This window comes from Rhamphochromis longiceps, linkage group LG4 (assembly GCF_057381845.1).
Source record: "Rhamphochromis longiceps isolate RC_006_pf linkage group LG4, R_longiceps_female_GT1.1, whole genome shotgun sequence".
NCBI classification, from domain to species: Eukaryota; Metazoa; Chordata; class Actinopteri; order Cichliformes; family Cichlidae; genus Rhamphochromis; species Rhamphochromis longiceps.
In genome coordinates this window covers 28,192,290-28,202,203 of record NC_140560.1, presented here as the reverse complement: position 1 = coordinate 28,202,203, position 9,914 = coordinate 28,192,290, and the positions used below count along the sequence as shown (strand labels likewise).

Below are 9,914 nucleotides of genomic sequence, written 5' to 3'. Positions count from 1 at the left end.
TAAATTGTTTCTAAAACCTATTTTCATTTCTTGTCCACTTTTCTTTTCTTTTCTTTTAATAATAATAATAATAATAATAATAATAACATTTTTTTTTTTTTTTATAAAGCGCCTTTCAAGACATGCACCCAAGGACACTTTACAATTAGATAAAACACATAATGGAAAAATGGAGGAAAAAAATGGAAAAAAAGAACAATAAAACAAAAGCACAAGCTAAAATTAACAAACAGTGGGTTCACAGTGAATATGCAGATTTGAACAGATGGGTTTTGAGTTGAGATTTAAACTGGGGGAGATTCTTTTTAAATCTCTGTATGGATCGGAATATGTCTGAGAACAAAACACAAATAACCCTTTCCCCTGTTTTGCACAGTAATTGTAATCCGCTCTAATTTTAGTTTATCTTAGCTCTATAAAACAAGCTCGTCAATGTCAAATTTTATCCACTAGATGACGCATTTGGGCGACTGTGGGAGCTTTGACTTTAGATCCAGATGAAGATGATGGATGGATGGATGGCTGGATGGATTGCACTCTCTTTATTCTCCATTTTGAATATCACGTGAGTATAGGAACTCTGTTTATTCACTTGCATGCATTTAGAGCTGCACTATAATCCCCGGCTGACGCCTGCAGAAATAAAGCACATTTTAACAGTGGTAACTTTGTTTGTTCAAAAATAATGAGGAGATATGCATGAAGATTTTTGTAAGATCTTCTGTCATAAAGTACTAAAAGACCCGGGCACCCGGTGTGTATCAGTTCCAAAACTTTCAACCGCGCCCTCACAATATGTGACACACTGTTATCATTAATTTTAGAAAACCACTCCCTTTTATATCAAACTGTACATTTTTGAAGAAGCCAGAATAACCGTTCTCCGCTGGCAAAGATAAGGAATAAATTACTGTAAATAACTCGCAACAAATATACAATTTGCTGACTCACAAGGGCACACACCTTATTCTCACCACCCCGGCACTTTTCCAGGTGATCACGCCACAACAGGTTGCAGCCAGTTTATTGCATTTCATTTTTCTATAGTTTCAAAGCGGGAACATGTCAGAAACCGGAAGACTGCTGCACACCTTTTTGTTTGTAAATGTGAACTGACACTTCAGAAAACTCAGTGGTACCCAAAGATTCTAAAATAAAATAAAAAAACAAAAATAAAAAAAATCAACACTACTATATCCATAGTCGCAATCGATATAGTAGAATGAATGCTGGTTGAGAATCAGAGGAGATGGCAATCCGTTATATAATATTAAATATCTTTTTAAAAAAAACGTTGTAATGAGGACAAAGAAATGTAAATAATGAATGAGTCGGGGCATATTTCTTAATTAAAAAAGTCATTAATGTTGTTTTTGAAGACAAAATTAAACTGACACAAAAGGATTCTTAGTGTTGAATTATCGGGTATAGGAACACCTGAAATGATCGCACAGAGAATGAGTTTGAGTTGAGTTTTTTATTTTATTTTGTTTTTATTAGTGCATATGACAACAGAGTTAAAGAGATATGATTTTAAAATCACTTTTATGACTGTTGCACATCTTTGATGAACTGGCACTCCAGAGATTTAGCGGTACTGTCTACCCAGGGCAGAAACGACCACGGACAAAAACTTCTGCCAGGCTTCCTGGACCTCAGCGGTGAAGACGCTGGGACCAAACTTAGCGGCCACACACAGGCTGATGCATTCAGCGAGCACCTAAAGTGAGAGAGTTGGACAAAATAATTAAAGAATTACTCCTGATCTAATAGTGATAAATGTTTCTTGGTACTGGTGGGGACATACCCTGAAGTTATCGGGATCCACGTGGAGCTTCTCAGAGTGCATAGTGCTCAGTTTGGCGTAGGTCTGAGTGATGTTGTCCAAGTTCTTCACAGCATTTTCCAGACCACCCATCACGGTCTTCCCGTGCTGTGCCACTTTGGGGTTTCCCATAATGGCAGCGTTGGTGGACAGGTCTCCAAATTCTTTGAAGTATCTCTTACCCCAGGGGCACACAATCAGAAGCCTGGAATAAGACAAGAGACAGAAAAAATGACAATTTTAATGCATATAATTTAAAAAAAAAAATGCATTTTAATCTAAAAAGACAAACATACGTGTAGATGCATTGGTTTCAGTTCGGTTTTAAGATTATAGGAAGAGAAAGTCACTCAATACATAAATGTGTTTCTAAATTGCAATGAGCTGCAGGTTACCTGCTGAGGGCCTGGGGACCGATTTCCCCCACATCGATTTTCCCCCAAAGGCCTATGATGGCCTTGCGCTCAGCATCTGTCCACTCGACCATTTTGACAGCGTAAAGGTTTTCACGTAGCTTGTGATCAGAAACCTTTTCGCAAACGCCGATCTTCGGGAGCTTTTTATTAATTACATAGTGCCACACCTCTTCGTCCTGGAAGCATCTGATTGGACTATAGCCGTCAGGCTTTTGGGTTGTTGCCCATGAGTAAGATAATCTTTACCAGATTATAAGGAAAAAACGCAAACACATATTTTTATGTAACAAATGTAGAAATAAGTATAAGAATTATAGACTACAGGTCTTTATAGACTGTTTTTAACCTATACGTACAGTAAAAAACATTTAAACCTCGAAAGTGATTTCTGATCTTTCGTAAGTGATCAGATCCCAACAAGCTGGCCTGAAAGTAGGGTAAATACCCGTTTCTGATGTATATATATATATGCAACACACATCTCTAGTAAAGAAATGTAGCCTATTTTATTTGAGAACAATTCTCCAACCTCTAATAAATAGGATACAAAGGATAAAGGTGCTGTGCAGTCGCACATGAAGCGCAACAACCAGTCATCCTTTTATATCTCACATCATGCCTCGGATATGATTACTTACCAAGATTTTGGTAAAAAAAATCTTAATTTTTGATTATGTGGTGTCATTCTGTGAGTGCTTATGTTGTCATCTAATTCTCTAATTCTCTCTTGAGACCAAACGAGCGTTTGGCAGCGAGAGATTATTTGCCACTTGTTTCATATTTTACACTTCGGACATTATTTTATAAAATATCACATTGCTTTTTCAACAACCTCTTGCTATTTAATAATTTCTTTAAGGGATAAATATATTAGTTTCTTCCCCAACAAAATAAGTCATATCTTAAAAACAAGGAGGGGCGTTAACTTTTATCTCAAGAAATACCTCGGAAAGTGCTGGATTTTTTTCTTTATCGCAGAGGTGTGGTTTAAATGTGATACTGGGTGTGGTCCATTTTGGTGTTATATAAAAATGATAGTGACAAATAGTCAACACTTTCAGTTCAGAAGACAACTGAAGAAAACGCAGACATGAGTCTCTCTGGAAAGGACAAGGCCGTGGTGAGGAACTTCTGGGCCAAAGTGTCCCCGAAGTCAGCTGAGATTGGAGGAGAGGCACTGGGGAGGTTGTATTGAGCCCCTTTCTTTTCATTCTTTATTCATTCATACTTTTATTAATTAGTAAGTACTTATTCATATTTCCATCATTTGAATTTATGTTTTACAGGATGCTGACTGCTTATCCCCAGACCAAGACCTACTTTGCTCACTGGTCCGATCTGAGTCCAAGCTCTGCGCAGGTGAAAAAGCATGGTGCCACCATCATGGCGGCCATTGGAGACGCTGTGTCAAAGATTGACGACCTTACTGGAGGTCTGTCTGCCCTCAGCGAGCTCCACGCTTTCAAGCTCAGAGTGGACCCTGCCAACTTCAGGGTGAGCTCACCCAGTAACATCCACGCAACAATGATCACGTTGTAGACAGAGATTACCATTAGTCAAGAGGCAATATAGACTTTTCGACCTAACATATGCATGTGTTTTTTGCCTCACAGATCCTTTCTCACAACATCATCTTGTGCATGGGCATGTTCTTCCCCGCAGACTTCACTCCCGAAGTCCACCTCTCCGTTGACAAGTTCCTCCAGAACTTGGCTCTCGCTCTGTCCGAGAAATATCGCTAAAACCCGGCAACTCCGGAGCCACTGAAGCCTGTCATCTACAGTAATGTCAATAAAACTTCTTAAAATGGCAGGGCTCCGTTAATAAATATAGTAAACTCTGGAAGCTGGTCCTTTCTTCTTTGTCTGAATCCCTACACTATTCACTTTTGACATAATTGCAGGGGTGTGTTAAGAAATTAAAATAATAATATTGTAGTGACAGAAGGGGGTGTGGGAGCATAGGAAAAGAGAAAATTCAATCAGAAATGAACATACAGTTGTGTTCATTTTGAAACGGACAAAATAGAAACCGGCAGCGTCACCCTTTGCAAAGATAAGAAGTAAAATATAGACGCCTTTTTAAGAATGAGCTTAGGAGGTTTTAATTTCAGATAATACAACATGGATAATTCTAACTACAACTTACTGGCTGAGTTAAAAAGAAATGACACCACCCTTGTTAATATTACTATCATTATTATTATTATTACTATTATTATTATTACTCTCATAAACATTTTCAGTATAAGTTCACAATCCCTTGTAAAAATCTGCTCTTGGAAGGCTTGAGTAGAAAAACAAAATGCAATTGAAAATGATCACACAAAGAGAATTTTATTTAACTGGAAATTTATTTGTCACATGCATCAGCTTCGAAGCGCTAAACGGAAGCGCTGCTGTAAATTATTTGGTTATGAATGTGAACTATAATTCCACAAGTTCAGTGGTACTGTTTGCCCAAGGCAGAGACGACCACAGCGAGGAATGTCTGCCAGGTCATCTGGACATCAGGGGCGAAGACTTGAGATCCAAACTTGGAGGCCACACAAAAAGCGACAATTTCAGAAAGCACCTAAAATGAAAGGGAAACAATAATAATGGCATGCTTCATCATTATCACTGGTGGAAAAAGTCTCAGATCACATACCCTGAAGTTGTCAGGATCAACACGGAGCTACTCAGAGTGCATAACGCTCAGTTTTGGCGTAGGTCTGCTTAATGTTGTTCTTCACAGCATTTTCCAGACCAACCATCACAGTCCTTCCGTGCTTGGCTAGTTTGTGGTTTCACATAATGGCAGCATTGGTGGACAGGTTGCCAAAGAGTTGGAAGTGTCTCTGAGTCCACTGATACACAATGAGAAGCCTGAAATAAAGAGTCTCAATTTTACTTTTTCTTTTATTTCGATTGCATTAAGTTGTTTTCTGTGCCAGATTAATAAAAACAAAACGAAAACAAACAAAAGAAATATCCTGTTATCATACGGTAAATAACAAGGCATGTACAAGAATAATTAATTTGATGATACCAATAAAGCGTCGCTAAATCGTCATCCAACATAACTCACCTGCTCAGGGCCTAGGCGCCAATTCCAGCCCCATACATCTTTCCCCACAAGCAGTAGCGGTTTTTGATACGGGCGGCATCGTGGTGGGGGGCGGCATCACGGGCATCGGCAAAAAAAAAATAAAAAAAATGCTCGTAGCCTACTCATGCTGCCCCGACATCAGCCAGCGCATATTGGTAATGGCATAGGCCCCGATCGGTTTTCTATCGCCCATTTGCTGGGAGTACGGGCGCCCTCCGTTTGCGAGGTGCGCTTGCTGCTTGCGGCGCAGGGAGGAGAGGGCGGGGCGGCGGGGGAGTCTCTGGCTGGCTGGAGCAGCATCTAATAACTCGCAAAATAAAACAAAATAAAAACAAAACAACAAACACGAAAACACCAGACATTATGATACAGACTTATAATTTGCACCGATGTTTTTTCGAAATTCTATACATGAAAAGTGAGCGCGAGAGCCTTCGGTGCGCCTGCTCGCTGCTGAAGTCAAAGTAAACTTTATTGTCATCTCCGCTACATACAGTCAAGTATATAGAGAGACGACGAGGCTCCAGTTACAGCAGTGCAAGAAAACAAACAATAAATATAAGAAGAGTAAGAAAATAAATATACACTTAAAGACTCGGGGTAATGGGATCAATAACAATTTAAAATTTATATTTTATATTTTGAATATTTAATGTCTCACACACAACCCGTGGAAACGGGTTCATAATGATGTAAATCCAATCCCATTATGTATTCATGATTTGAATCCTGGGTTGTGTGAAATCCCAGAAGTACACCTTAGACAAAGTGAATCTGTGAACTAAGGTGTAGGTCTATTAGGTTATGTTGTGGTGATCCTCGAGTTGGGGGATTTGTGCTCATACTGGAGTGCAAAATTAAAACCAATGGAAGATGGACAAGAAAAGTTCAAAGCCATCAGGTGCTCAGTTTAGAAAAAATAGAAAAGAAGAGAAGGAGGAACGAGCAAAAGATATGGCGGGTCATCTTAAAACAATCAGGATCAGAATACTTTATTAATCCCTAAGAAAATTATGTGGGTTACAGTTGCTCCAAGAAGAAATTGTAAAAATAGTAACAGTAACAGACTAAACTCCAAACAATATATCCAATAATATAATATTAATTAGTCATTGTGAATTGTTGATTTGTCCTGTTCTCATTATATGACGAATTATGATGGCTGTTTGGTAGCCGTTTGCATACAATGCATACTCTCCCTCTCTTCATGTGTGTGTGTGTGTGTGTGTGTTTCTCTGGTGAATTTCGACAACAGTTTTATGTTAATGTACAATCCTTAATATGTTTTATGTGTGTGTGTGTGGGGGGGGGGGGGGGGGGGGCGGCGGCAGAGGGAGTGCTCGCCCGAGGCGCCAAACAGGCTAGGACCGCCACTGCCCACAGGGACGTGATCGCGCTGAGCTCAGCGCCTGTCCACTCGACCATATTGATAGATAAGATTTTCTCAAGCTTCGCTGAAATTAGTCTTCGTTCACAAAACTTAAACACAAAGAAACTTAAATAATGAATGAGTCGGGGCATATTTCTTAATTAAGAAGTCATTAATGTTGTTTTTGAAGACAGTCTAAATTAAAATGACACTAAACGGTTCATAGTGTTGTATTGTCGGGTATAAGAACACCTGAAATGATCGCACAGAGAATGAGTTTGAGTTTGTTTTAATTTAATTTATTTTTTTTATTAGTGCATATGGCAACAGAGTTAAAGAGATACGATTTTAAAATCACTTTTATGACTGTTGCACATCTTTGATGAACTGGCACTCCAGAGATTTAGCGGTACTGTCTACCCAGGGCAGAAACGACCACGGACAAAAACTTCTGCCAGGCTTCCTGGACCTCCGCGGTGAAGACGCTGGGACCAAACTTAGCGGCCACACACAGGCTGATGCATTCAGCGAGCACCTAAAGTGAGAGAGTTGGACAAAATAATTAAAGAATTACTCCTGATCTAATAGTGATAAATGTTTCTGGGTGCTGGTGGGGACATACCCTGAAGTTATCGGGATCCACGTGGAGCTTCTCAGAGTGCATAGTGCTCAGTTTGGCGTAGGTCTGAGTGATGTTGTCCAAGTTCTTCACAGCATTTTCCAGACCACCCATCACGGTCTTCCCGTGCTGTGCCACTTTGGGGTTTCCCATAATGGCAGCATTGGTGGACAGGTCTCCAAAGGCTTTGAAGTATCTCTGACCCCAGGGGTACACAATCAGAAGCCTGGAATAAGACAAGAGACAGAAAAAATGACAATTTTAATGCATATAATTTAAAAAAAAAAATGCATTTTAATCTAAAAAGACAAACATACGTGTAGATGCATTGGTTTCAGTTCGGTTTTAAGATTATAGGAAGAGAAAGTCACTCAATACATAAATGTGTTTCTAAATTGCAATGAGCTGCAGGTTACCTGCTGAGGGCCTGGGGACCGATTTCCCCCACATCGATTTTTCCCCACAGGCCTATGATGGCCTTGCGCTCAGCATCTGTCCACTCGACCATTTTGACAGCGTAAAGGTTTTCACGTAGCTTGTGATCAGAAACCTTTTCGCAAACGCCGATCTTCGGGAGCTTTTTATTAATTACATAGTGCCACACCTCTTCGTCCTGGAAGCATCTGATTGGACTATAGCCGTCAGGCTTTTGGGTTGTTGCCCATGAGTAAGATAATCTTTACCAGATTATAAGGAAAAAAACGCAAACACTTATTTTTTTATGTAACAAATATAGAAATAAGTATAAGAATTATAGACTACAGGTCTTTATAGACTGTTTTTAACCTATACGTACAGTAAAAAACATTTAAACCTCGAAAGTGATTTCTGATCTTTCGTAAGTGATCAGATCCCAACAAGCTGGCCTGAAAGTAGGGTAAATACCCGTTTCTGATGTATATATATATATATATATATGCAACACACATCTCTAGTAAAGAAATGTAGCCTATTTTATTTGAGAACAATTCTCCAACCTCTAATAAATAGGATACAAAGGATAAAGGTGCTGTGCAGTCCCACATGAAGCGCAACAACCAGTCATCCTTTTACGGTATATCTCACATCATGCCTCGGATATGATTACTTACCAAGATTTTGGTAAAAAATATCTTAATTTTTGATTATGTGGTGTCATTCTGTGAGTGCTTATGTTGTCATCTAATTCTCTAATTCTCTCTTGAGACCAAACGAGCGTTTGGCAGCGAGAGATTATTTGCCACTTGTTTCATATTTTACACTTCGGACATTATTTTATAAAATATCACATTGCTTTTTCAACAACCTCTTGCTATTTAATAATTTCTTTAAGGGATGAATATATTAGTTTCTTCCCCAACAAAATAAGTCATATCTTAAAAACAAGGAGGGGCGTTAACTTTTATCTCAAGAAATACCTCGGAAAGTGCTGGATTTTTTTCTTTATCGCAGAGGTGTGGTTTAAATGTGATACTGGGTGTGGTCCATTTTGGTGTTATATAAAAATGATAGTGACAAATAGTCAACACATTTTCTTTCAGTTCAGAAGACAACTGAAGAAAACGCAGACATGAGTCTCTCTGCAAAGGACAAGGCCGTGGTGAAGAACTTCTGGGCCAAAGTGGCCCCGAAGACAGCTGAGATTGGAGGAGAGGCACTGGGGAGGTTGTATTGAGCCCTTTTCTTTTCATTCTTTATTCATTCATAGTTTTATTAATTAGTAAGTACTTATTCATATTTCCATCATTTGAATTTATGTTTTACAGGATGCTGACTGCTTATCCCCAGACCAAGACCTACTTTGCTCACTGGTCCGATCTGAGTCCAAGCTCTGCGCAGGTGAAAAAGCATGGTGCCACCATCATGGCGGCCATTGGAGACGCCGTGTCAAAGATTGACGACCTTACTGGAGGTCTGTCTGCCCTCAGCGAGCTCCACGCTTTCAAGCTCAGAGTGGACCCTGCCAACTTCAGGGTAAGCTCACCCAGTAACATCCACGCAACAATGATCACGTTGTAGACAGAGATTACCATTAGTCAAGAGGCAATATAGACTTTTCGACCTAACATATGCATGTGTTTTTTGCCTCACAGATCCTTGCTCACAACCTCATCTTGTGCTTGGGCATGTTCTTCCCCGCAGACTTCACTCCCGAAGTCCACCTCTCCGTTGACAAGTTCCTCCAGAACTTGGCTCTCGCTCTGTCCGAGAAATACCGCTAAAATCCGGCAACTCCGGAGCCACTGAAGCCTGTCATCTACAGTAATGTCAATAAAACCTCTTAAAATGGCAGGGCTCCGTTAATAAATATAATAAACTCTGGAAGCTGGTCCTTTCTTCTTTGTCTGAATCCCTACACTATTCACTTTTGATATAATTGCAGGGGTGTGTTAAGAAATTAAATTAATAATATTGTAGTGACAGAAGGGGGTGTGGGAGCATAGGAAAAGAGAAAATTCAATCAGAAATGAACATACAGTTGTGTTAAATGCAAATTTAACCTTCTAACATTTTGCACTTAATATTCGTTTTACTTTATAGTGGAGGAATTACCCCAAAGCTTTGCTTAAATGGGTAGTAAATAGTAATGTGTATACAAGGATTTCATTCATTAAG

The 9,914-nt window shown here is 39.4% G+C and overlaps 4 protein-coding genes and 1 long non-coding RNA gene across 5 annotated transcripts; 2 read left to right on the top strand and 3 right to left on the bottom strand.

Annotated features, from left to right (window-relative positions):
• Window positions 1-1,446: 1,446 nt before the first annotated feature.
• LOC146671910 (hemoglobin subunit beta-A-like) lies at window positions 1,447-2,369 on the bottom strand. The gene is made up of 3 exons (XM_085404323.1): window positions 2,221-2,369; window positions 1,808-2,030; window positions 1,447-1,720 (listed from the first exon to the last, which is right to left on the bottom strand). The coding sequence occupies exons 1-3, from the start codon at window positions 2,310-2,312 to the stop codon at window positions 1,589-1,591; spliced, it is 447 nt and encodes a 148-aa protein (XP_085260449.1). The 5' UTR covers window positions 2,313-2,369; the 3' UTR covers window positions 1,447-1,588.
• Window positions 2,370-3,281: 912 nt separating this feature from the next.
• LOC146671909 (hemoglobin subunit alpha-A) lies at window positions 3,282-4,086 on the top strand. Its single transcript, XM_085404322.1, has 3 exons — window positions 3,282-3,426; window positions 3,528-3,735; window positions 3,855-4,086. The coding sequence occupies exons 1-3, from the start codon at window positions 3,332-3,334 to the stop codon at window positions 3,981-3,983; spliced, it is 432 nt and encodes a 143-aa protein (XP_085260448.1). The 5' UTR covers window positions 3,282-3,331; the 3' UTR covers window positions 3,984-4,086.
• Window positions 4,087-4,570: 484 nt separating this feature from the next.
• On the bottom strand, window positions 4,571-5,476 carry LOC146671908 (uncharacterized). Its single transcript, XR_014911615.1, has 3 exons — window positions 5,311-5,476; window positions 4,891-5,108; window positions 4,571-4,815 (listed from the first exon to the last, which is right to left on the bottom strand). It is a non-coding gene; the product is annotated as an uncharacterized LOC146671908 (long non-coding RNA).
• A 1,505-nt stretch (window positions 5,477-6,981) lies between these two features.
• On the bottom strand, window positions 6,982-7,868 carry LOC146671907 (hemoglobin subunit beta-A-like). The gene is made up of 3 exons (XM_085404321.1): window positions 7,736-7,868; window positions 7,323-7,545; window positions 6,982-7,235 (listed from the first exon to the last, which is right to left on the bottom strand). The coding sequence occupies exons 1-3, from the start codon at window positions 7,825-7,827 to the stop codon at window positions 7,104-7,106; spliced, it is 447 nt and encodes a 148-aa protein (XP_085260447.1). The 5' UTR covers window positions 7,828-7,868; the 3' UTR covers window positions 6,982-7,103.
• Window positions 7,869-8,845: 977 nt separating this feature from the next.
• Window positions 8,846-9,623, top strand: LOC146671906 (hemoglobin subunit alpha-A-like). The gene is made up of 3 exons (XM_085404320.1): window positions 8,846-8,963; window positions 9,065-9,272; window positions 9,392-9,623. The coding sequence occupies exons 1-3, from the start codon at window positions 8,869-8,871 to the stop codon at window positions 9,518-9,520; spliced, it is 432 nt and encodes a 143-aa protein (XP_085260446.1). The 5' UTR covers window positions 8,846-8,868; the 3' UTR covers window positions 9,521-9,623.
• The last annotated feature ends 291 nt before the right edge of the window (window positions 9,624-9,914 follow it).

Excerpts from the sequence above, each read along its gene's own strand:
- LOC146671910 (XM_085404323.1), bottom strand. The coding sequence starts at position 2,312 with ATGGTCGAGTGGACAGATGCTGAGCGCAAGGCCATCATAGGCCTTTGG. Across the intron at positions 2,031-2,220 it reads GGTCCCCAGGCCCTCAGCAG|GCTTCTGATTGTGTGCCCCT; the intron begins GTAACCTGCAGC and ends GTCTTATTCCAG. Across the intron at positions 1,721-1,807 it reads TGGATCCCGATAACTTCAGG|GTGCTCGCTGAATGCATCAG; the intron begins GTATGTCCCCAC and ends CTCTCACTTTAG.
- LOC146671909 (XM_085404322.1), top strand. The coding sequence starts at position 3,332 with ATGAGTCTCTCTGGAAAGGACAAGGCCGTGGTGAGGAACTTCTGGGCC. Across the intron at positions 3,427-3,527 it reads GGAGGAGAGGCACTGGGGAG|GATGCTGACTGCTTATCCCC; the intron begins GTTGTATTGAGC and ends TATGTTTTACAG. Across the intron at positions 3,736-3,854 it reads TGGACCCTGCCAACTTCAGG|ATCCTTTCTCACAACATCAT; the intron begins GTGAGCTCACCC and ends TTTGCCTCACAG.
- LOC146671907 (XM_085404321.1), bottom strand. The coding sequence starts at position 7,827 with ATGGTCGAGTGGACAGATGCTGAGCGCAAGGCCATCATAGGCCTGTGG. Across the intron at positions 7,546-7,735 it reads GGTCCCCAGGCCCTCAGCAG|GCTTCTGATTGTGTACCCCT; the intron begins GTAACCTGCAGC and ends GTCTTATTCCAG. Across the intron at positions 7,236-7,322 it reads TGGATCCCGATAACTTCAGG|GTGCTCGCTGAATGCATCAG; the intron begins GTATGTCCCCAC and ends CTCTCACTTTAG.
- LOC146671906 (XM_085404320.1), top strand. The coding sequence starts at position 8,869 with ATGAGTCTCTCTGCAAAGGACAAGGCCGTGGTGAAGAACTTCTGGGCC. Across the intron at positions 8,964-9,064 it reads GGAGGAGAGGCACTGGGGAG|GATGCTGACTGCTTATCCCC; the intron begins GTTGTATTGAGC and ends TATGTTTTACAG. Across the intron at positions 9,273-9,391 it reads TGGACCCTGCCAACTTCAGG|ATCCTTGCTCACAACCTCAT; the intron begins GTAAGCTCACCC and ends TTTGCCTCACAG.